A 21397-nucleotide genomic window follows, 5' to 3' on the forward strand; every position below is an offset into this window, starting at 1 on the left:
GGAAACATTGCTTCATTGCTTGGCCTTATAAGAATTTACTTGACCTATTTTGTGGAAGCACATTTACCCCAGTCTTAGAGGTTTTTCATGCAAAAGGGATAAATGAAAATTTTTACTGCTAAGTCTCATTCACCCAAGCCAATCACAGCTACTAAAATGACCAGGTTGGTAAATGCTGTTTTAATGGAAACAGGCTCTCCACAGGTCCAGATTGGGTAGGTCCATGCCTCAAAAATGAAAAATTCTCTTCTTAGCTCCGTTAGCTGGATTACTGGGCAGGGCTACCATTTTGTGAGTAGCAGATAATTATTAACACATGAGGCTCTCTCATTCAGAACGCACCCTTCAATGGCGTGATATCCGTGGTTACACAGAGCAGTCCAATCCTCTCATTTTGGTTTTTTAATTATGTAAATGAAAGAAAAAAACTATCCAACTCCCATCTGCCCAAAGGCTGAGGCTGAGGAGGACTCTAAGAACCTACCCCTTACAAGATGGCATTTCAAAGTTAAGGGAGTCTAGCTTTTGTGTACTGAAGGGAATGTTCATTAAGAAATAAATGTCTTAGACACAGGCCCCTTTCCTATTCCTGGTTGGCCTAAAGATGTATAATTTGAAAAAAAAAAAAAAAAAAAAAAAAGCAGGGCTTGGGGGTTGGTTGGGGAGAAGTGACTTCAAAACACAAGAAGTAACATTGCTTTGTCTAATAAAGTGAAGTTTGAACTCCTCTGCCTGGCAAGTTAGGAAAATATCCCTTCCTTCCTAAAAATGGAGACAACTTTCTGGGAAAATAAACATTTATTGCTCAAAGGTCTGTGGGTTTGAGTTCACCTTCACCTGCATGTTTAGCCATGGGAAGATCTCTAAGACAGCCATGCTAAGAGTGTACCTGCCTGCCCTGGATGCCAGGAGGCCTTGAAGTCCAAAGCCAGCAGGGCTCCCTCCCTCTCAGCCATGGACCCTGGGGTCTTGCAGTGATAAAGGTGGTGGCTGATTGCACCTATGAAGCCATTGAGGAATTATTAGTGTAAATCTTTCATTTGGAAATGCACTGCCTGGGAACAGGCATGGTCCTAGGATGAGTTCCTATGAGTGGAAGGGGTCTCCTAAATCTTGGGTGAAGAATGCCTGGGTGAGATAGGAAGGAGAGACAATTTTTTTCCCTCTGCCTATAAAGAGGGCTGGATTTAAGAGCAGGAAAGAATGATTAGGAGTTGTGTGCATCCCAAGGAGTCCTCCTGTGAAGGGAGCCTTAGAGATAGGTGTGGTGGGGCATGCTTGTAGTCCCAGCTACTAGGGAGGGTGAGGTGGGAACACTGATAGAGCCCAGGAGTTTGAGGCCAGCTTGGGAGACATAGTGAGATCTTCCATCTCATTCAGGAAGGAGGGGAAGGAAGGGAAGGGAGGGAGGGAGGGAAGAAGGGAGGAAGGAAGAAAGGGAGGGAGGGAAGGTTTTTCACCAAAATAAGAGGAAGTCATACTTAGCAAAAAACTTTAATTTTTAACCTTCTGCTCCGTAGTGTCCTTAATTACCCGAAAGCTTCAGTGAAGCGTGCCACACATCAGCCTGCAAGGCGGTGGGGTGAACAGGAGGCTACAGGGTGGAGGGGGTGTCTGTGTGAAGACCCAAAGGAGAGCTTCCAAGGGACCACTGGAACCCCAAAGGAATCCCCTCTCTTCCTAGATACATCAGATGAAACAGATTCTTAAAAAGGTGAAAGGCAGCCGCTTTGGTTACTTTGAAGTCCTCATAGAGTCCACAGCTACAGCTTTCAAAGGGGCAAAAAGGAACTAGTGCGCCGGCCGCAGGGGTTCGATGTGGTCCTCTTCCGCCACCTGTCGAGAACATAGGCTCATTGCAGTTTCCAAATGTACCTACTTGCAACTGTTCAAGGTCGCATTTTCTCCATTCAAATTAAAACTGAGTCCACAGGGAAGATACTTATTCTTACAGATCTAGCTTAGCTATGTTTTTGGTTCAACTAACCTTGATTTTTCGCTGTTAAAATAATAACATGGCCATAACAAGGAGGCAAAGTTCTGATATCTTTTTTCTTACATTTGGTTAATGCTTTAGAATATATAGAGGCACTGAATAAGGTTTTTGTGGTTTCTCAGAAAACATTATCACTCTAAAGGTGTTGAAGGCATTTTTGGAAAAGTAGGAGCGTACGAGTAACATTTGCAAACAGCAGAGCGGCAGTTTCTGCAGAATTCACATTGTGGAGCACCATGGGAAATACATGTTTAGGTAGGGCACAGAAGATTGTCCATGTTACATGAGCCTGCACATTCACTGGAAGACGGAGATGCTTCAGAACAATTGTTCAGACCCTTTGATCCCATAATCCAATTTCAAGAATTTTCTTGCAAGAAAAGAATTTAAAAGCATGAAAAATGTAATATGGATGATATTTTTCATAAGATTGTTTAATAGTCAACAATTGAAGAAAAGTTGAGGCTACAGCTCATTCAGAATATGGAATATTAGAATTATTTTAACATGTAGTAATATGGAAAAATGCCTAAGAAGATATAAAATATCTAAGTAAAAATAGAAATATTTAATTTCTATTAAATATTTCTGGAAAAGAATACTAAAAATATTATAACTGAGTTAGAGTGGTGGAATTAAGGGTTTACAATGTTATATATACTAATGTTTTTGTTTTTCTAATTCCACAAATATAAAAATGCTTTATAATAATACATTTAAATGATACAGAAGCATATAGAGTAAGAGGTAGAAGATCCTATTACCTTCCTGTCTTTCTTCTCCCTGTTAATAGATTGGTGTAAGTGCTTCACATCTTTGTCCTTGGAGTTACACACACACACCCCCCCACACACACCCACACCCCCATGTAATGTATATGTTGCACATATACATCATATATTATTTACAGGCATACCTCAGAGTTATTATGGGTTTGATTCCAGACCCCCACAAGAAAACAAATATCTCAATAAAATTAGTCACACAAATTTTTTGGTTTCCCAGTGCATATAAAAGTTATGTTTATACTCTACTATAGTCCATTATAAGTACAAGAGCATTATGTCTAAAAACCAATTATATATATTAATTTAAAAAATGGTTAATTGCTAAAAAACATCCTAATGATCATCTGAGCCTTCAGCGAGTTGTAATCTTCTTGCTCGTTGAGGGCCTTGCCTCGATAGTGGTAGTTGCTAAAGGTTAGGGTGGCTGGTGCAATTTCTTAAAATAAGACAGCAGTGAAGTTTACCACATCAATTGACTCTTCCTTTGACAGAGGATTTCTCTGTAGCATGTGATACTCTTTGATAGCCTTTTAATCACAGTGGAATTTCTTTCAAAATTGGAGTCAATCCTCTCAAATCCTGCCACTGTTTTATTAACTAAGTTTATGTCATATTCTAAATCCTTTGTTGTCATTTGGACAATGTTTACAGCCTCTTCACCAGGAGTAGATTCCATCTCAAGAAACCATTTTCCTTGCTCATCCATAAGAAGTAAATCCTCATCTATTAAAGTTTTATCATGAGATTGCAGCAAGTCAGTCACATCTTCAGGATTTACTACTAATTCTAGTTCTTTTGCTATTTCAACCACACCTGCAGTTACTTCATACACTGAAGTCTTGAACCCCTCAAAGTCATCCAAGAGAGTTGGAATCAACTTCTTCCAAACTCCTGTTAATGTTGATATTTTTACCTCCTCCCTATGAATCACAGATATTCTTGGTAGCATCTAGAAAGGTGAATCCTTTCAGAAGGTTTTAAATTTACTTTGCCCAGGTTCATGAGAGGAATCACTATCAATGGCAGTTATGGCCTTATGAAATGTATTTGTTAAATAATCAGGCTTAAAAGTTAAAATTACTTCTTGATCCATGGGCTACAGAATGGATGTTGTGTTTGCAGGCATGAAACTTTAATCTCCTTGTATATTTCCATCACAGCACCAGAGTGACTTGGCACATTGTCAATGAACAATAATATTTAGAAATAAATATTTTTTTTGAGTAGCAGGTCTCAACAGTGGGCTTAAAATATTTAGTAAAGTATGCTGAAAACAAATATGTTACCTGAAAACAGACTTTGTTGTTCCATTGATAGAGGACAGGCACAATAATGTGACATAATTCTTAAGGGCTCTAGGTTCTTAGAATAGTAAATGAGCATTGGTTCCAACTTAAAATCACCAGCTGCATTAGCCCTGAACAAAAGATTCACATTGTACTTTGAAGCCAGGCATTGACTTCTCCTCTCTAGCTATGAAAGTCCTAGTTGGCATCTTCTTCCAATAGAAGGCTGTATCATCTATATCAAAAATCTGTTGTTTAGCGTAGCCACTTTCATGAGTGATCCTAACTAGATCTTCAGGGTAACTTGCTACAGTTTCTACATCAGCACTTACCACTTTGCCTTGGACTGTTTTTTTCCAGCACAATTTTGTTTATTATTATTATTTTTATTTCAATAGGTTTTTGGGGAATAGGTGGTGTTTGATTACATGAATAAGTTCTTTAGTGGTGATTTCTGAGATTTTGGTGCACCCATTCACTCGAGCAGTGTACCCTGTACCCAGTGTGTAGTGTTTTGTCCCTCACCCTCCTCCCACCCTTTCCCAGAGTCTCCAAGGTCCATTTTATCATTCTTATGCCTTCGCATTCTCATAGCTTAGCTCCCACTTATAAGCCAGAGCATACTATGTTTGGTTTTCCATTCTTGAGTTACTTCACTTAGAATAATGGTCTCCAGTTTCATCCAGGTTGCGTGAATGCCACTATTTCATTTATTTTTATTTTATTTTATTTTTCTTAATATATTTTAAGTTCTGCAGTACATGTGCAGAAAGTGCAGGTCATGCCATGGTGGTTTGCTGTGCCCATCAACCCATTATCTACATTAGGTATTTCTCCTAATGCTATCCCTCCCCTAGCCACCCATCCCACAACAGGCCCCAGTGTGTGATGTTCCCCTCCCTGTGTTCATATGTTCTCATTGTTCTACTCCCACTTATGAGTTTGGTTTCTGTTCTTGTGTTAGTTTGCTGAAAATGATGGTTTCCAGCTTCATCCATGTCACTGCAAAGGACATGAACTCATCATTTTTTATGGCTGCATAGTACTCCATGGTGTATATGTGCCACATTTTCTTTATCCAGTCTATCATTGATGGGGATTTGGGTTGGTTCCAAGTCTTTGCTGTTGTGAACAGTGCTGCAATAAACACACGTGTGAATGTGTCTTTACAGTAGCATGATTTATAATCCTTTGGATAGATACCCAGTAATGGGATTGCTGGGTCAAATGGTATTTCTGGTTCCAGATCCCTGAGGACTCGTCACACTGTCTCCCACAATGGTTGAACTAATTTACACTCCCACCAACAGTGTAAAAGTGTTCCTATTTCTCTACATCCTCTCCAGCATCTGTTGTTTCCTGACGTTTTAATGATTGCTGTTCTAACTGGCATGAGATAGTATCTCACTGTGGTTTTGATTTGCATTTCTCTAATGACCAGTGATAATGAGCTTTTTTTCATACGTTTGTGGGCCATGTTAATGTCTTCTTCTGAGAAGTGTCTGTTCATATCCTTCACCTACTTTTTGATGGGGTTGTTTTTTTCTTGTAAATTTGTTTAAGTTCTTTGTAGATTCTGGATATTAGCCCTTTGTCAGACGGGTAGATTGCAAACATTTCCTCCCATTCCGTAGGTTGCCTGTTCACTCTGATGATAGTTTCTTTTGCTGTGCAGAAGCTCTTTAGTTTAATTAGATCCCATTTGTCAAATTTGCTTTTGTTGCCATTGCTTTTGGTGTTTTAGTCATGAAGTCTTTGCCCATGCCTATGTCCTGAATGGTATTGCCTAGGTTTTCTTCTAGGGTTTTTATGGTTTTAGGTCCTACCTTTTAAGTCTTTAATCCAGCTTGAGTTAATTTTTATATAAGGTGTAAGGAAGAGTCCACCTTGCACTTTTATATTATGGAGACTGCTTCTTTCCTTAAACCTCGTGAACCAACTCCAGCTAGCTTCAAACTTTTCTTCTGCAACTTTCTCACCTCTCTCAACCTTTGTAGATTTAATAAAGTTAGGACTTTGCTCTGGATTAGGCTTTGGCTTGAGGGAATGTTGTGGCTGGGTTGATCTTCTATCCAGACCACTAAAACTTTCTCCATATCAGCAGTAAAGCTGTTCTGCTTTCTTATTTGTGTGTTCACAGGAGTAGCACTTTTAATTTCCTTCAAGAACTTTTCTTTTGCATTCATAACTTGCCTAACTCTTTGGTGCAAGAGGCCTAACTTTTGGCCTGTCTTGGCTTTCAACATGCCTTCCTCAGTAAACTTAATCATTTCTAGCTGTGGATTTAAAGTGAGAGACGTGTGACTCTTCTCTTCCTTTCAGTTGAATACTTACAGGCCATTGTAGGGATCTTAATTGGCCTAATTTCACGAGTGTCACATCTCAGGGTATAAAAAGGCCAGAGGGAAGAGAGGAAGATGGAGGAACAGCGTGTGGATGGGGAAGTCAGAACACAAACAATATTTATTAAGTTTTCTGTCTTATATGGGTTTGTGGTGCCCCAAAACAATTAGAATAGTAACGTGAAAGATCACTGATCACAGATCATAATAGCAGATATAATAATAATGAAAATATTTGAAATATGAGAATTACCAAAATGTAACACAGAGACATGAAGTGAGCCCCTGGTGCTGGGAAAATGGCTTGATAAACTTGCTGAATGCATAGTTGCTACAAACCTTCAATTCATGCAAACACACAAAATGTAGTATCTGTGAAGTATAATAAAGCATAATAAAACAAGTTGTGCCTGTAAAGTGCTATTTAAACATAAAAGTGATATTATTATACCTTGGTTCTTTAAAAATGTGCATTGTATGTCTTTCTGGATCAATAAACATAGAGCTACCTCATTGCTTTTAACCGCTATATATTAACATAATGTGATTTACTCTAATATATTTATTTCTTGATAGATGCTTATTTCTTCTAAGCTCTAAAATGATATATAATTTTGCCAGTGCCCTCTCTTGTATATTTATCTCAGTGTACCATATTAGTAAATTAAGCTTCTTTTCATTCATTGGCCATTTATATTTCCTTAGATAATTTTCTGTTAACTCCTGGGTTCAACTGATCCTCTCATCTCAGCCTCCCAAGTAGCTAGGATTACAGGCCTGCACCACCATGCTTGGTTAGGTTTTTTTGGTCAGTTTTACTTTCAAAGAAAAATTGTGTTCCACGAAAAACGATGGCCAGTGTAGTTCGTGGCTCAATAATGTAGACTCCTTCCCTCGGGACAACTGTCACAATTGATTACACGGCAGAAGTGCTGTGCTCATTCTTCCTGTAAGACGTACTCAAGATCTTTGCTAAATTTATACATTTAATAAAATCAGTGCTTTTTCTTGCATCATCATGGATGTTAAATAAAACAATTTTTTTTTTTTTTTTTTTTTTACTGTAAGCACCTAATACAATGACTGTTAGCACGGTTTAATGTCTCTGCCTCTGTCCGGGATAAGGTGTCAGCACTTATACACACTGTGATGTAAGGATCAACAAGCAGAGGAAATGGCAAAAAAATTTTAGTATTATTTTGAAAATAGTTCTGACCTCAAGGACTTTGTAAAAGGGTCTTGGGGACCTCCATGGATCTGTGATCATCACTTTAAAGAATTGCTTCAGGCCAGGTGCGGTGACTCGCGCCTGTAATTCCAGCACTTTGGGAGGCCAAGGTGGGCGGATCACGAGGTCAGGAGTTTGAGACCAGCCTGACCAACATGGTGAAACCCTGTCTCTACTAAAAATACAAAAGCCAGGTGTGGTGGCAGGTGCCTGTAATCCCAACTACTCAGGAGGCTGAGGCAGGAGAATCACTTGAACCTGGTAGGCGGAGGTTGCAGTGAGCTGAGATTAGGCCACTGCACTCCAACCTAGGCAACAGAGTGAGACTCCATCTCAAAAAAAAAAAAATTGCTTCAGCGGAGAATTTTGTGGTATGAATATACCACAATTTAATCTTCTAATGGGCATTTGGGGGTGCTTCCAGGTTTCTATTAGAAAAAGGGATGCTATGAACATTCTTATAGATAACGTGTTTTTGTGAATACATGTGTGCATTTTTGTTGGGTATATACTGATGAGGGGGATTGTGGAGTCGTAGATTACATGTATGCTCACTTTAGGGGTGCCTCATGATTAACCAAAGGGATTGTACTAATTTATACTCCCCCAGCAGAGTATGAGACTTCCTATGGCTCCACATCCTCAGCGACACTTGAAGCCGTCTTTTTCATGTTAGCCATTCTGGTAGATGGGTAGTGGTAGCTCAGTGGAGTTTTAATTTGCCTTTCCGCAACGAGTAATTAATTTGAGCATCTTTTCAAAGCTTCTTTTGTGAGTAGTTAGAAATTTTCTATTACTCTATTATTGGTCTTTTAAATTTGTAAGAGCCACCCTGTGGCTTACCTTTTTATTCTCTTAATACCATTCTCAGTGAATAGGTTATTAATAGGTTAATAGTAGCTTATGAATAGATTATCAATAGCTTAATAGGTTATTTTGAAATTTACATATAATAAAATTTACCCTTTTAGATGCACAGTGCTGAGTTTTGTCAAATGCATAGAGTTGTGTAACTTCCACCACCATCAAGATACAGAACGGTTCCATCCCCCCCAAAATTTTACTCATGCTGCTCCTTCATAGTAACTGCCTCTTCTTCCCACTAAACTCTGGCAACCACTGATTTGTTCTCAAACTATATATTTGTATTTTGAGTCTGACTTCTTTCATGTGGTGTAACGCATTCAAGATGTATTCGCATTGCATGTGTCAACAGTTTATTCCTTTTAATTATGAAATAGTATGCCATTGTATAGATGCACTAGCTTTTGTTTAGCCATGTGCCAGTTGAAAGGTATTTGAATTGTTTCAAGTTTAGGAGTAATTCTGAATAAAGCTGCTGCAAACATTATTAAGTTTTTTGTGAACATATTTCCATTTCTCTTGGGTAAACAGCTGAGAGTGAGATTGCTGGGCCATGAATAGAGTTTATATTTACTGTAGTCTAATTGTTCGATTTTTTTCTCTTGATGGTTAGTGCTGCTTTGTGTTCTGTTTAAGAAATCTTGTCAGCAAGGTCACAAAGATATTTCCATATATCATCATCTAGAAGTTTTATTGTTTTGCTTTTCACATTTAGATCTATAATTCACCTCACATTGATTCCTTGTTTCTGTTATAACATAGGGGTCAAGGCTCCCAGCACATGACATCCAATTCAACTAGCACATTTGTTTAAATCACCTTCTCCACTGATCTGCAGTACCATCTTTGTCTTAAAGGAAGTCTCCATGTTTGCCTGAGTTTTTGTGCTTTCCATTCTGTTATACTGATCTGTCTCCCTTGAGCCACTTACCCTACTGTCAAATTACTATAAGTTTTGTTATCCGGTAGAACATATACTGTCTTCTTCTACTCCTCCCTCTCCACCTCCTTCTCCCCTTCTTCCTACCCTCCTTATTCCTCATCTTCTTTAAAGAGTGCCTTGGTTACTCTTGAAATTTTCTATTGCTATGCACATTTTAGAAACTGCCTCTCAATTTCCATAAAATAAATACCTGTTGAAAGGCTTAAAACTTGTTGGGTAAATTTGACATTTAAAAAATATTGAGTCTTGGCAGGGCACGGTGGCTCACACCTGTAATCCCAGCATTTTGGAAGACCGAGGTGGGCGGATCACCTAAGGTCAGGAGTTCGAGACCTGCTTTGCCAACATGGTGAAACCCCGTCTCTATGAAATCTACAAAAATTAGCTGGGTGTGGTGGTGGGCACCTGTAATCCCAGCTCCTCAGGCAGCTGAGGCAGGAGAATTGCTTGAACGCTGGAAGTGGAGGTTGCAGAGAGCTGAGATCGGGCTACTGTACTCCAGCCTGGGTGTCAGAGCAAGACTGTCTCAAAAAAAAAAAAAAAAAAAAAAAAGATTGAGTCTTCCAGTTCATTAGCATGACATGTCCCTCTATTACATCTTTGATATTTAGGTTTAGCTCAATACTGTTTTGTAGCTTTTGTTTAGAGATAGTGCACATACTTTATTAGATTTATTCCTAGGTATTTGATATTTTGATGTTATTATAAAAGGCATCTTTTAAAATTTTTATTTTCTGTTGATCACTGATAAATATTAGTTTTTTTCTGTATATTGACCTTATATCAGAAACCTTGCTAAACATTATTTCTGCTTATCTGTAGAATGTTTTGAATTTTCTGTGTTCACAAGAATATTGTCTGCAACTAATCTATTTCTTCTAATAATTATACTTCGTATTTCTTGCCTTATTGCACTGACTAGAATTTTCATTATATTGCAATACTTCCAATCTGGGAAGGTTTAAACATCTCACTGCTAAAATATTTGCTGTAGTGTTTCTTTCAGAGAAAGATCTTTTCTATTCCCAGTTACTATGAGTTTCTTTATTCACTTAAGTTCACGAATGGCTATTAAAGCATTTATCAAATGTTTTTTGTACATATATTGACATAATCCTATACAATTTCTTCTATTTATAGTCAGGGTCTTACTCTGTTGCCCAGGTTGAGTGCAGTGGCATGACCCTGGCTCACTGAAGCCTCCACCTCCTGGGCTCAAGTGATCTTCCTGCCTCAGTCTTCTGAGTAGCTGAGATTACAGGTGCATGCCATGATGCACAGCTAATTAAAAAAAATTTTTTTGTAGAATCTTACTATGTTGCCCAGGCTGGTCTGAAATTGCTGGTCTCAAACTCCTGCGCTTAAGTGATCCTCCCACTTTGTCCTCCCAAAGTGCTGGGATTACCAGCGTGAGCCACCATGTCCAGACTAAAATTTCTCCTTTATTCAGTTAATGTGGTTGATTTTCACATGTGAAACTAACTTTGCATTGAGACTAAAGCCAACTGAGTTGTAATAAATTATCCTTTTTATAAATTGCTAGGTTCGATTTGTTGATACTTTGTTTGGGATTTTGCATCTGTGTTCATTTCTGAAATTGTCCTGAAATTTTTGTTTTCCCACATGTTCTTGTCATGTGTTGGTGTCAATATTTTTGCTTCAAAAAACAAGTTAGGGGGCCAGGTGTGGTGGCAGCGCCCAAGAGCTAGCAGCTTCCCTGGCACTCTTTAGGGTGACTTCACACTAGGAGCGTGTCAATCATGAGACATCTCCCAGTAAATGGCTTTGAGCAGATTTTGAGGCATTCAGTTTCTTGACCTTTTCTGGAATTGGCAGATGTCTGCGGAGGAAAATCAGTCCCTGATGCCAAGATTATCGTACTTTTATGAGTTTCCTTCCTCTTCTGATCTTGATAGCAGTGGAAGTGGTAGAAATTGGTCAGACCCTGGATATATTCTGAAGGTGGAGGTGACAATTTGTTGACAGAGTGGATGTGAGAGCCAAGTAGAAAGATGATTTCATGGTTTTTTATTTAAGTAATGGAAGTGAGACATGAGATACTAGAGATGGGGAGAGAGCAGGAGATGTGGGGGTATATGCAAGAAGAGTGCAAAGGGAAGCGAGGACATAGGAGCTGATATCAGGTCAGTGAATTGGTGGTCTGGTTGTCAAGGAACTGGTGATATCAGGATATCAGAAGGAGAGAACTGGAAAGATAGCATGAGAATATAGACTTAGTATGAGAAAAATTCATATTTTAAAATAATCTTTTGTTCACCATAGACACTCTGACCTACATTATATTGATATACATTATATTTATTTTCAGTGAAAATTGAATAATTTATCACATAGTATAAATCACAAAATATAATTCCTGAATTTCTAGCATATTGTTATGCATAATGTGTGTGGTTAACCAGAATAATCAAACATCATTGATGTTAATCTAAATGAGAAGTTGGTAATAAACACTTCTATTACTAAGTATGAATCTAGAAATTTCAGGAAACAAATTCCACCATTGAATTTTTGTATCTTCAGAATCAGACGTAGCATATATAATCAGAAAATAAATTTTGAAATTCAAATCAGTGGTGTGTGTGTTGGAAATGTCAACATGTAAAACAGAATCCTAGTTAACAATCACATTTTCCTAGGAAAAAATTTGTGTCTTAATCATACGAATATCACAAAAACAGACCATTTCCTATCCTCATTGTAGTTTTGGATGTTTTCCTCTTCCTGTTTCCTTGGTGATTGGATTCGTATCTACTACAGTTATGCTTTGTTTTCCACAGATAATTTGTTCTTTTTGGGTTCATTGGTTCTTTTTGTAGAGAACTGTGGATGGAATAAAATATTTTTTCATCTGGCTATGTAGTGATCTATAAATGTAAGCTATATACACAAATCACAAAGGCAACATAGAATTATCCATTGCTGATGTCATAAAGCATAGTCTCTTTGCTGTAAGCTTCCTGTATTCAAGATGTAATGATAAATTTTTATTTTGTTTTTCATTCATCAGTGAATTCTTGAAATTTTCATGTGGTTTTGCATTCCTGTGAAATGAAGATATTAATGAACAACAGTATGAGTCTTATTTCAATGCTTTTTCATTTTCTTACTGCATTGGGGCAAATTTTTATTCTTATTTAGTTCAAGGTCTATAATGCTTTAAGATAAGCGAGAATCTAAAACAGGAATGTGAACTGGAATATGACCTTCCTCCTAAGTTCTTAAGGATTTACCAACTAACTGTGGGCCACATGGTGCTCCTGTTTATTTCGTGGGGCTGACATGGTCAACAGCTATTGTTCACTTTCCATGGCATGTCACTTTTCTAGACATGCCTCATACTGTGACACAACCCTGTGAAGTAAATGCTATTATTACATTCATTTTACAGGTGGAAATCTGGAACACAAAGAGATCCAATAATTTTCCCAAGGTCATATGGTATGTGACATTGCTGGAATTTTAACTCAAGTCAGACTCCAAGTCTCCTTGATACAGCAATGTCCAAATGCACACAGTGACCTCTCGATTCCTATTGCCTTCATCTCTGCTCTGCTCTGCTTCATTCACCCACTTATACAGAAACACTTTTAACTTGTCTTCTTTTAAAACTGCTCCATCTCTAAGAGCTTGGACTTGTTGCTCTATCTGCTGCCTCCTTATCCTTTATTCCTCTTGCTTTTTCACAACATCTAAACCCTGCTCAGCATCTGCATTGAGCCCTCTTAACTCTCCTTATTTTCCCAGTTTCCACTCATGCCCCTTTCCTGGTTCCCCTTACTTCGGTGCCATATGAGGAAGACTTGCCATCGCTTGAATTCACCTTGTATTTTTCCACCTTTTAACCTCACCCACTCTTTCTGTCTGGAATATTCTCCCTACCATCTCTCTCCTCTATTTTAGCTTGTTTAAAACTTTTCCCAATCTTTAAGCCAATCCCCTACCCCTTACTCCCCAAATGCTATCTCTCCACAACGTTCTTCCTGGTCATCTCAAAACCTCAGATGCAATCTTTCTTTCCTCAGTATTCCTGATACTCTGTTTGTACAACAAATACGGTGCTCATGAGAGTCGGCCTTGTAATAAAGTTGCATGTGAATTTCCTTAGCATCCCTTCTAACTTATAATTATAACTTAGAAGTTCTAGCCCAGTGCCTTATGGTCGATTAGAGTATGGAACAAATAACTTTACAACTGGAAAGGATGTAAAAGATATTCTAATTCAAACCTCAATTTTACTGGTGAAGACATTGAAGCCTATTTTAAGAGGCAAGTCATGCTGACAATGGGAAAGAGAAATTCACTTGTACCTTCCTTCCTTGAATTCATATTAGGAATAAAACTGTATGTGTGCTCAGCACTGTGCTAGGCACTAGGGCTACCCAGGTGACAATTCCTACTTTTAAGAATCTCAGTATCTATTGGGAAAGACAATTAATAAATAGATTATAACACAATGGGATGGGATCGCTGTTCGTGGAACAAATAAATGCATGAGTCAAAGAGTTTACTGTCTACTGTCTTTGCAGTCATATTATACGGTCCCTTCAATCAGAAGCATGAGGAGACAGGTATTTTTTTTTTGAGACAAGTGTTTCCATCTGTGGCCCAGGCTGGAGTGCAATGGTGCAATCTTGGCTCACTGCAACCTCCGCCTTCCCAGCTCGAGTGATTCTCATGCCTCAGTCTCCCAAGTACCTTGGACTACAGGCACCCACCACCATACCTGGCTGATTTTTGTATTTTTAGTAGAGAGGGGGTTTCACCATGTTGGCCAGGCTGGTCTTGAACTCCTGACCTCAAGTGATCTGCCCACCTCAGCCTCCCAAGTGCTGGGATTACAGGCGTGAGTCACTGCGCCTGGCTGAGACAGGTTTTATAATTCACTTAATAAAATCATATCTCAGGCTATAGGAAAGGAATGTCAAATCTGATTTGTGCCAGGCAAGTTCATCATCATTAGTCCAAAAGAGGAGAGAGGTCTATTAGAAATGAGGAGGTGCTGCTTTCCATCTCACTCTCGGTTTTTAGTTTGTCTCTCTTCAGTTTTTGTTGCTGCTTTCCCTTGTATGCTCAGGATTACATTTCAAATACTCAAAACCTGGACGAGTTTTGGTTTTGTTTACTTATTGGCTGTATGTTTACTTCAACCAGGCCAAAGGTTCTACGGACTCTGGATGCACTATTGATTTACCTTTTTTTTTTTTTTTTTTTTTTTTGGTGTTGGGGGTGGGGGGATGAACTTTTGCTTTTGTCTCCCAGGCTGGAGTGCAATGGCACAATCTCTGCTCACTGCAACCTCCGCCTCCCTTGTTCAAGCAATTCTCCTGCCTCAGCCTCTTGAGTAGCTGTGATTATAGGCAAGTACCACCACACCTAATTTTTGTATTTTTAGTAGAGATGTGGTTTCACCATGTTGGCTAGGCAGGTTTCAAACTCCTGACTTCAGGTAATCCACCCGCCTTGGCCTCCCGAAGTGCTGGGATTACAGGCGTGAGCCACCGCGCCCAGCCTGTTAATTTACTTTTTAAAACACTTGAATGTTCTTGTAATGTTAGCTGTTCTCAGTCCCCCAAAAGTCGGGTTTCTGTCAGGCAGGGTGTCTGCTTAATTTAGGTGTCAAAGAGAGTGTCACGGGATGCATGGTAGGATGGCTCCCAAACCTACAGGACATTCCTTACCTGCGAAATCCCAGGCCCGTTCTGCTCACAGCACGTCAGGAATGACCTCCAGTTGGGTGGTGTGAGGGGAAGTTTTATTTGAAAATGATTCCAAAACCTGTAAGAGAGATAAAGCATGGGAATGTGCTCTGGAAAATTCCATGCCTGTTCATTTGCCAGGATCTATTTGGTACCTGGTACTCTGTCCTCCCTAAGAGATAGTGTTTCTGTACAGTTCCAGCTGTTGATGTAGCTCAGAACTTTCGGGGTGTTGAACACAGATAGTACCTCAGAACATGATGATTTTGTCTTATTTTTATTGTACTATGATGTTCCTTGCTTTAAGGAATCCTCATATGTGAAAATCTAGATCTATATCCTGTACACAAAAGCAATAGAATCTAGTATTAGTGAAGGTACAGGTAAATGTATTCTCTTATACATTATTTTTGGAAAGGTGAACTGGCTTCCCAAAGAACGATTTGGTAGAGGTCACTAAAAGCCTAGACACTGTATTCATAGAATGCAGCAGCCCTGCTCCTAGGAATTTAACTTACAGAAGTCACTATGAATGTGTGCAAGACACATCCACATGAGTATCTGCCATTGTTCCAAATAGTGAAAAGTTAGAAACGACTTCAAGGTCACAGAGGTTAAATAAAGTACTAATATAGGTATGTGGTATCAGGTAAGCGGGCATTAAAAATGATGTAGGAAAATACAATACTGTGGAAAATCACTTTGATAAACACACAGGTAGAAAAGTATGTATGGGGCCGGGCGCGGTGGCTCACGCCTGTAATCCCAACACTTTGGGAGGCCGAGGCGGGCGGATCACGAGGTCAGGAGATCGAGACCATCCTGGCGAACACGGTGAAACCCCGTCTCTACTAAAAATGCAAAAAATTAGCCGGGCGAGGCGGCGGGCGCCTATAGTCCCAGCTACTCGGGAGGCTGAGGCAGGAGAATGGCGTGAACCCGGGAGGCGGAGCTTGCAGTGAGCCGAGATCGCGCCATTGCACTCCAGCCTGGGCGACTAAGCGAGACTCTGTCTCAAAAAAAAAAAAAAAAAAAGTATGTACGGTATATGTGCTTTTAAGGAAAAAAAGAAAGATTAGCTAGACACCAAAATATAAATTATTCTTTTTGGGTAGTGGGATTATTTGTAGTTTTAATTTTTCATTTTAAAATATTTTTTTCAGGCCGGGCGCAGTGGCTCACGCCTGTAATCCCAGCACTTTGGGAGGCCAAGGCGGGTGGATCACGAGATCAGGAGATTGAGACCATCCTGGCTAACACGGTGAAACCCCGTCTCTACTAAAAAAAAAAATACAAAAAAATTAGCCGGGCATGGTGGCGGGCACCTGTACTCCCAGCTACTCGGGAGGCTGAGGCAGGAGAATGGCGTGAACCCGGGAGGCGGAGCTTGCAGTGAGCCGAGATCGCACCACTGCACTTCCAGCCCCGACAGCAGAGCAAGACTCCGTCTCAAAAAAAAAAAAAAATATATATATATATATATATACACACACACACACACACATATGCACACATACACACACATTTATATATATATTTCAGATTTTTGACAGTGGATATGTATTTTTTTATAACCAGAAGAACGTTTAGTAAATTCACAAATCCCATTTTCAAAGCAACAAGAGAAAGTGGGCTGTGACTGCTTCCCAGTATTCACGATGACATCTTCTTACATTTGTGACCCTTGTTACCAAAACACAATAGAACAAGATAGAGTTTAGTGGTTTCCAAGACGGAATTATGAAGAAAAAAATCCCCAAGATCCCCTCAAAAGTTGCCAGATTCCTTTCTTTCTAGAACAAGAGTTAGGTATATGATCTGTTGAAAATGATAAAAAAAAAAAAAACTTGGAATGTTTTACAGCTATTTAAAGATTTGAGGTTGACCTGGATGTCCCAATGTGGAAGGCTCTCTAAGATATATTGATGAGTAAAAAATGCAAGTTGCAGAACATACGTACTAGGGTTTCATTTAAAAACAATAGCAACATCCCAAAGGTAGCGCATGCTTTGCCAAAATTAAAAAAATAAAAAATAAAAACAGCAACAATAACACTCCCTCACCACCAACTATGTGGAACATTTTATTGAAAACAAATATATTTAGAGAAACGTCGCTTGGCCTGTGAGGGTGCACACTGAGCTATTATCAAAGGTTACCATAAGAGTGGGTGGAAGGAAGGGCAGGAAACAGGGTTTCCTGAGAGGGACTTTGTGGGGTTACTTCCTTTTTATTTTATATAGCTTCACATTCTTAAACTTTTTCATATCATTTAAAAACATTCAAAAGGAAATAAGTAAAAAAGAAATTTTAATAAATGCCTCTGCTTGCAAGCTCAGAGTACAAACTTTTGCTTATACATTTTAAATAATTAGAATTTTTAAATTAAATTTCTGCATTTTTTCAGAGGATCTCTGGTAATGAGACTCTGATTATTTTGCAAATATAAAAATGGCAAATTGCCCTTTCTGAGATTTCAGTGCAAATATTCTAAATATGATCCTAATGACTTAAACAGTTTTGAAGTGCAGGCAGACAGAAACTCATGGGCCATTCCCTTAAACCAACTAGCCTACCAAATTCATGCTCAGAATTGAGCACAGACAAAAATGTGATGCAGGAATTCACTAATTCGATGACCATGTCTTTGCCACACAAATACTCATTCTTGTCTTGGCAAACATACCCTTTCCCTCTTATAATGTATTTCTCTTTCTTACACCAAAACCCACTTCCAGAAGGGTGCAGGAACACATTCATATGAATGTATAAATGACTCTTTAATGTTATACCTTCCTAACCAGATTTGCTTTTTAACAAACAAAAGAATGAAGCTCTAATGGTGGAATCTCACATATTAGTCAGAATCTGGGGGCTTAGGCAGTCACTGACTGCTTATGTATATCCACAGCGGCCTCAGCAATGGCCTGGGGGCGCCAGATGCTTCCAGACTTACAGGTGATGGTATATGTCAGGATCCCGCTGGAGCCGTGTTTGGAATCCTATATACAACTCGTCCCAGAGTAGACCATTCTTCACCACGTGTCTGATGACATCCACCCGGCTACGGATCTGAAAATAGACATGGAACAACTCGCAGGGGCAACCCAGGCAGCAGAGTATGGATCCCTCCTGTCCCTGGGAGAAGCAGCTGCCCATGATGGCAGAGGCACGGAGAGCCAAGGAGAAAAGTCTCTGGGAGCAGATATCACAGGCTGAGGAGAAAAGGAAAGAAGCTAAGTGCAGCAGGACTTGAAAGAAGGAAAACAGGAAATGGATTAAGAGCAGGGGGAGTATCTGGCTGAGAGCACAGACTGCAGATTGCTGGATTCAAATCCAGGTTCTAGCTGTGTGATCTGGGTCACCATTCTGTGCCTTGGCTTTCTTATCTATAAAATGAAGAGAATAATAGAATATGCCTTATAGGATTGTTGTGAGGATGTATATAAAACACTTAAAGCCTGGCACATAGTAAGCACTCAAGAAATCTTTGCTATCATCGTCATTCTAAAAGCTGAGTGTTCAAGTCTCCACCTGAACATTTAGAGGCAAAGCAGAGCCTGCAAGCTCACAACAGTCTGCAGTTTCTGGCCTGTCACAGAACAGGATTACTTTAAATCATGTGGTCAAGATCTTTATCCTTAAAGAATCCCAACTTTTAAGCTGTTGAAGAGCCAAAGCAGCACAGGATTAAGAGACAAGCAGAGATGGTCTTGAGTCTCAGCCCTGCACTTACTAACTATGTGACCTTAAGCTTGCTAAGCCTCCGTTTCTCTATTATGAGACGGTTGTGAGAAAAAAATGAGATAATTTATATAAAGAAAATAAAGAGAAGTTATCCTTGGTTGGACATAGTTTTAACAATCCATCAGCACCAGTGTTAGGAGCTCTTTCAGTGTCTGCATCACATTTTCCCCTGGTAAATATCATGCCAATACCAGTAGAGGCAAACTTTTCATAAGTGAGAGGCTATTAAATGACACAGCCTGATTGGAAGTTTGGCATTTTTAGATCTATTTCTCTTTTTTGCACCATTTGTATAAAACAATTATATCTATTATGAACTGAGGTTACAAACATAGGTCACAGTTTTGCTAACAGAGGTTTAGAAACATGATTCCACAGTTTGGTCAGGTTAAGGTCGGCCTGGCTAAGATGCATTACCAGGGCCTGGTTCCTCCCAGTGCAGGGTAAATGGCCTTTCTTGGCCTTTCAGCTGGGAGAGGAGCACACAGGAGAATTGGAAGTAGATTTAAGAAATATTTGGGGTGTAAAATGGAAAAGTCTAGATTATTGATTAGGTTTGGGGATGTAGGAAAAGGGAAGAACCAAAGATTACTCCTTTGTTTCTAGCTTGACTGACTTGGGGAATGATATTACCCACGATCAGACAGAAAAAGGAAAAAGAACATTTTAAAGAAGGAGGATGAGGAGTTGAACTTTGAACAAGTTGAAAATTAGGTGCTAAGGATTCAGAAATCCAGACAATTATATCTAGCAGACAGTTGACTATGGAAGAACCCAAAGCTTGACAGCACTGGAAGCAGCCAGAGAGAGCTCTGGGCTGGACATATGGATTATTTTTGGAGTCATTAGCAGAGAAGTGACGTTAGCAGGTGAGTTTACCCAGGAAGCAACTTGGGAAGAACAGTGGAATGAACACAGAGTCCTGGAAGGAAACAAGAGACTTAAGCAGTGCCTGGGGAAAGAGGAACTCCAAAAGAATGCAAAAGAATCTTCAGGAAAACAAGGAGGTACTGTCACTGGGCTAAGGAGAAGACTATTGCTTCACAATGATGGACAAATTGTGTGCATAACCTATTTCCTCTGCATTTCCAGATCCAACTAAAATGTTGCCAAGCAATTATGCAGGAATAAACTGCCACAGTGAAAAGAAATGGAAGTGATTCATTGACAGGAGAATTCAACTAATTACATGAATCTACAAAGCATGCAGACAAATGGAAACCAAAGATGCAGGGCAGAGACTGTAGAATCCCAGACAGTACATGGAGGGGCGTTCAGATGTGGAGGGAAGAGAAGTAGGTACTGTGGATGACAGCAGGGCGAGCACAAAAGTATGTCCATGAGATAGCTGGCCCCGTCCCTACACTACATATGGCTCCCAGGTCAAATTAGACAGTTATCTCAATACATAGAATCAATTTTGGAGTGAGGGGAGAACAAGGTAGTGCATTTGTGATGCTGAAAGCAAGAGCCTCCACATTTTGGCACTCAGGGGTCCCCTAGCCTACTAGCTGGCCCCTCTCTTTAACCTTCACAGCTTAAAGCATACTGATGATCCTTTGGCCAAATACAGCCTAGCTCTCATTTCATGTAGTCTACAGCTCTTTAAGAACATTGACTCTGCTTTCTACATTTATAAATTTGGGTATTTCACATGAAAATCCAGATTTTCAAGTTCTCTGGAAATTTCAGATCAGCTGGAGCTTAGCAGGCCTGCCCCCTTCTCCTCCTGCATTCTACTTGATGCAATCTGCACCCAGCTTCACCAGTTTACGAGATGTGCCTTGCACCAGTGTGCAAGCCCTCTGTAAGTAGAGCCTATGGAATGACAGATCCTACACATGTACATAAGAGCCCCAAATCAGCTGGAAAAAGTCTTTTTATCAGTGAATATGGACTAATCCTGTAATTCTTAAAAGTCACCCACAAAGAAAGGAGGATCAACCTAGTATGAGTTTTCTTTAGAGCAACCTTGTCTGTAACTGGAAGCCAAAGGAGCAGTACCTTCGGGTAACTATGGAAAATGATTAGTCACCCAGAATTACCCGCTGAAACTTACACACCATGAGGCAGGAGACAGTTAAGCAGAAAGTCCCACATAGAAGTGAAGCAAGGAAGGAAAAGGCATGGGTGGGGTCTGGAGGCAGTGAAAGGTGGATTTGCAGCAGAGTTAGAGAGGAGCCCTTCCAGATTGGTGCGGGAGGGTGGTGAGCTACGGGAGCCATGCATTTAAGAATGGAGAGTCAGTGTGATAGAAATGATGAGTTTGAAAGGCAATTGATACCTCCAAAAAGGTGGCAGGAGGGAGGCAATATAAGAAGGCTCCAGGTAGCAAGAAAAGGAGCTCTTCCATATGTAGGCATAACCCCTTTAACCAAACCTCAGCATATAGAACTCTCCCTAAAATCCTGGGAGATAAAAGCCCTCAAGCGACATTATAACAGCACCATGTGCAGAGATGGCATCGTGATTTGCCCCATGGT

General features: G+C 39.7%; 1 protein-coding gene across 8 annotated transcripts in view; it reads right to left on the reverse strand.

The window, feature by feature from the left end:
- Positions 1–11696: 11696 nt before the first annotated feature.
- Positions 11697–21397, reverse strand: part of LOC126952976 (cytidine monophosphate-N-acetylneuraminic acid hydroxylase) — a 352378-nt gene continuing 342677 nt past the window's right edge. For all 8 annotated transcript variants that reach the window (XM_050788206.1, XM_050788209.1, XM_050788207.1 and 5 more), the window contains 3 exons: positions 18124–18239; positions 15150–15246; positions 11697–12512 (listed from right to left, as the gene is read on the reverse strand). In XM_050788206.1, the coding sequence (XP_050644163.1) occupies positions 12495–12512; positions 15150–15246; positions 18124–18239 (231 nt within the window). In that variant the 3' untranslated portion in view covers positions 11697–12494. The remainder of the gene's footprint in view (positions 12513–15149; positions 15247–18123; positions 18240–21397) is intronic.

This window comes from Macaca thibetana, chromosome 4, assembly GCF_024542745.1.
Source record: "Macaca thibetana thibetana isolate TM-01 chromosome 4, ASM2454274v1, whole genome shotgun sequence".
Taxonomy (NCBI): Eukaryota; Metazoa; Chordata; class Mammalia; order Primates; family Cercopithecidae; genus Macaca; species Macaca thibetana.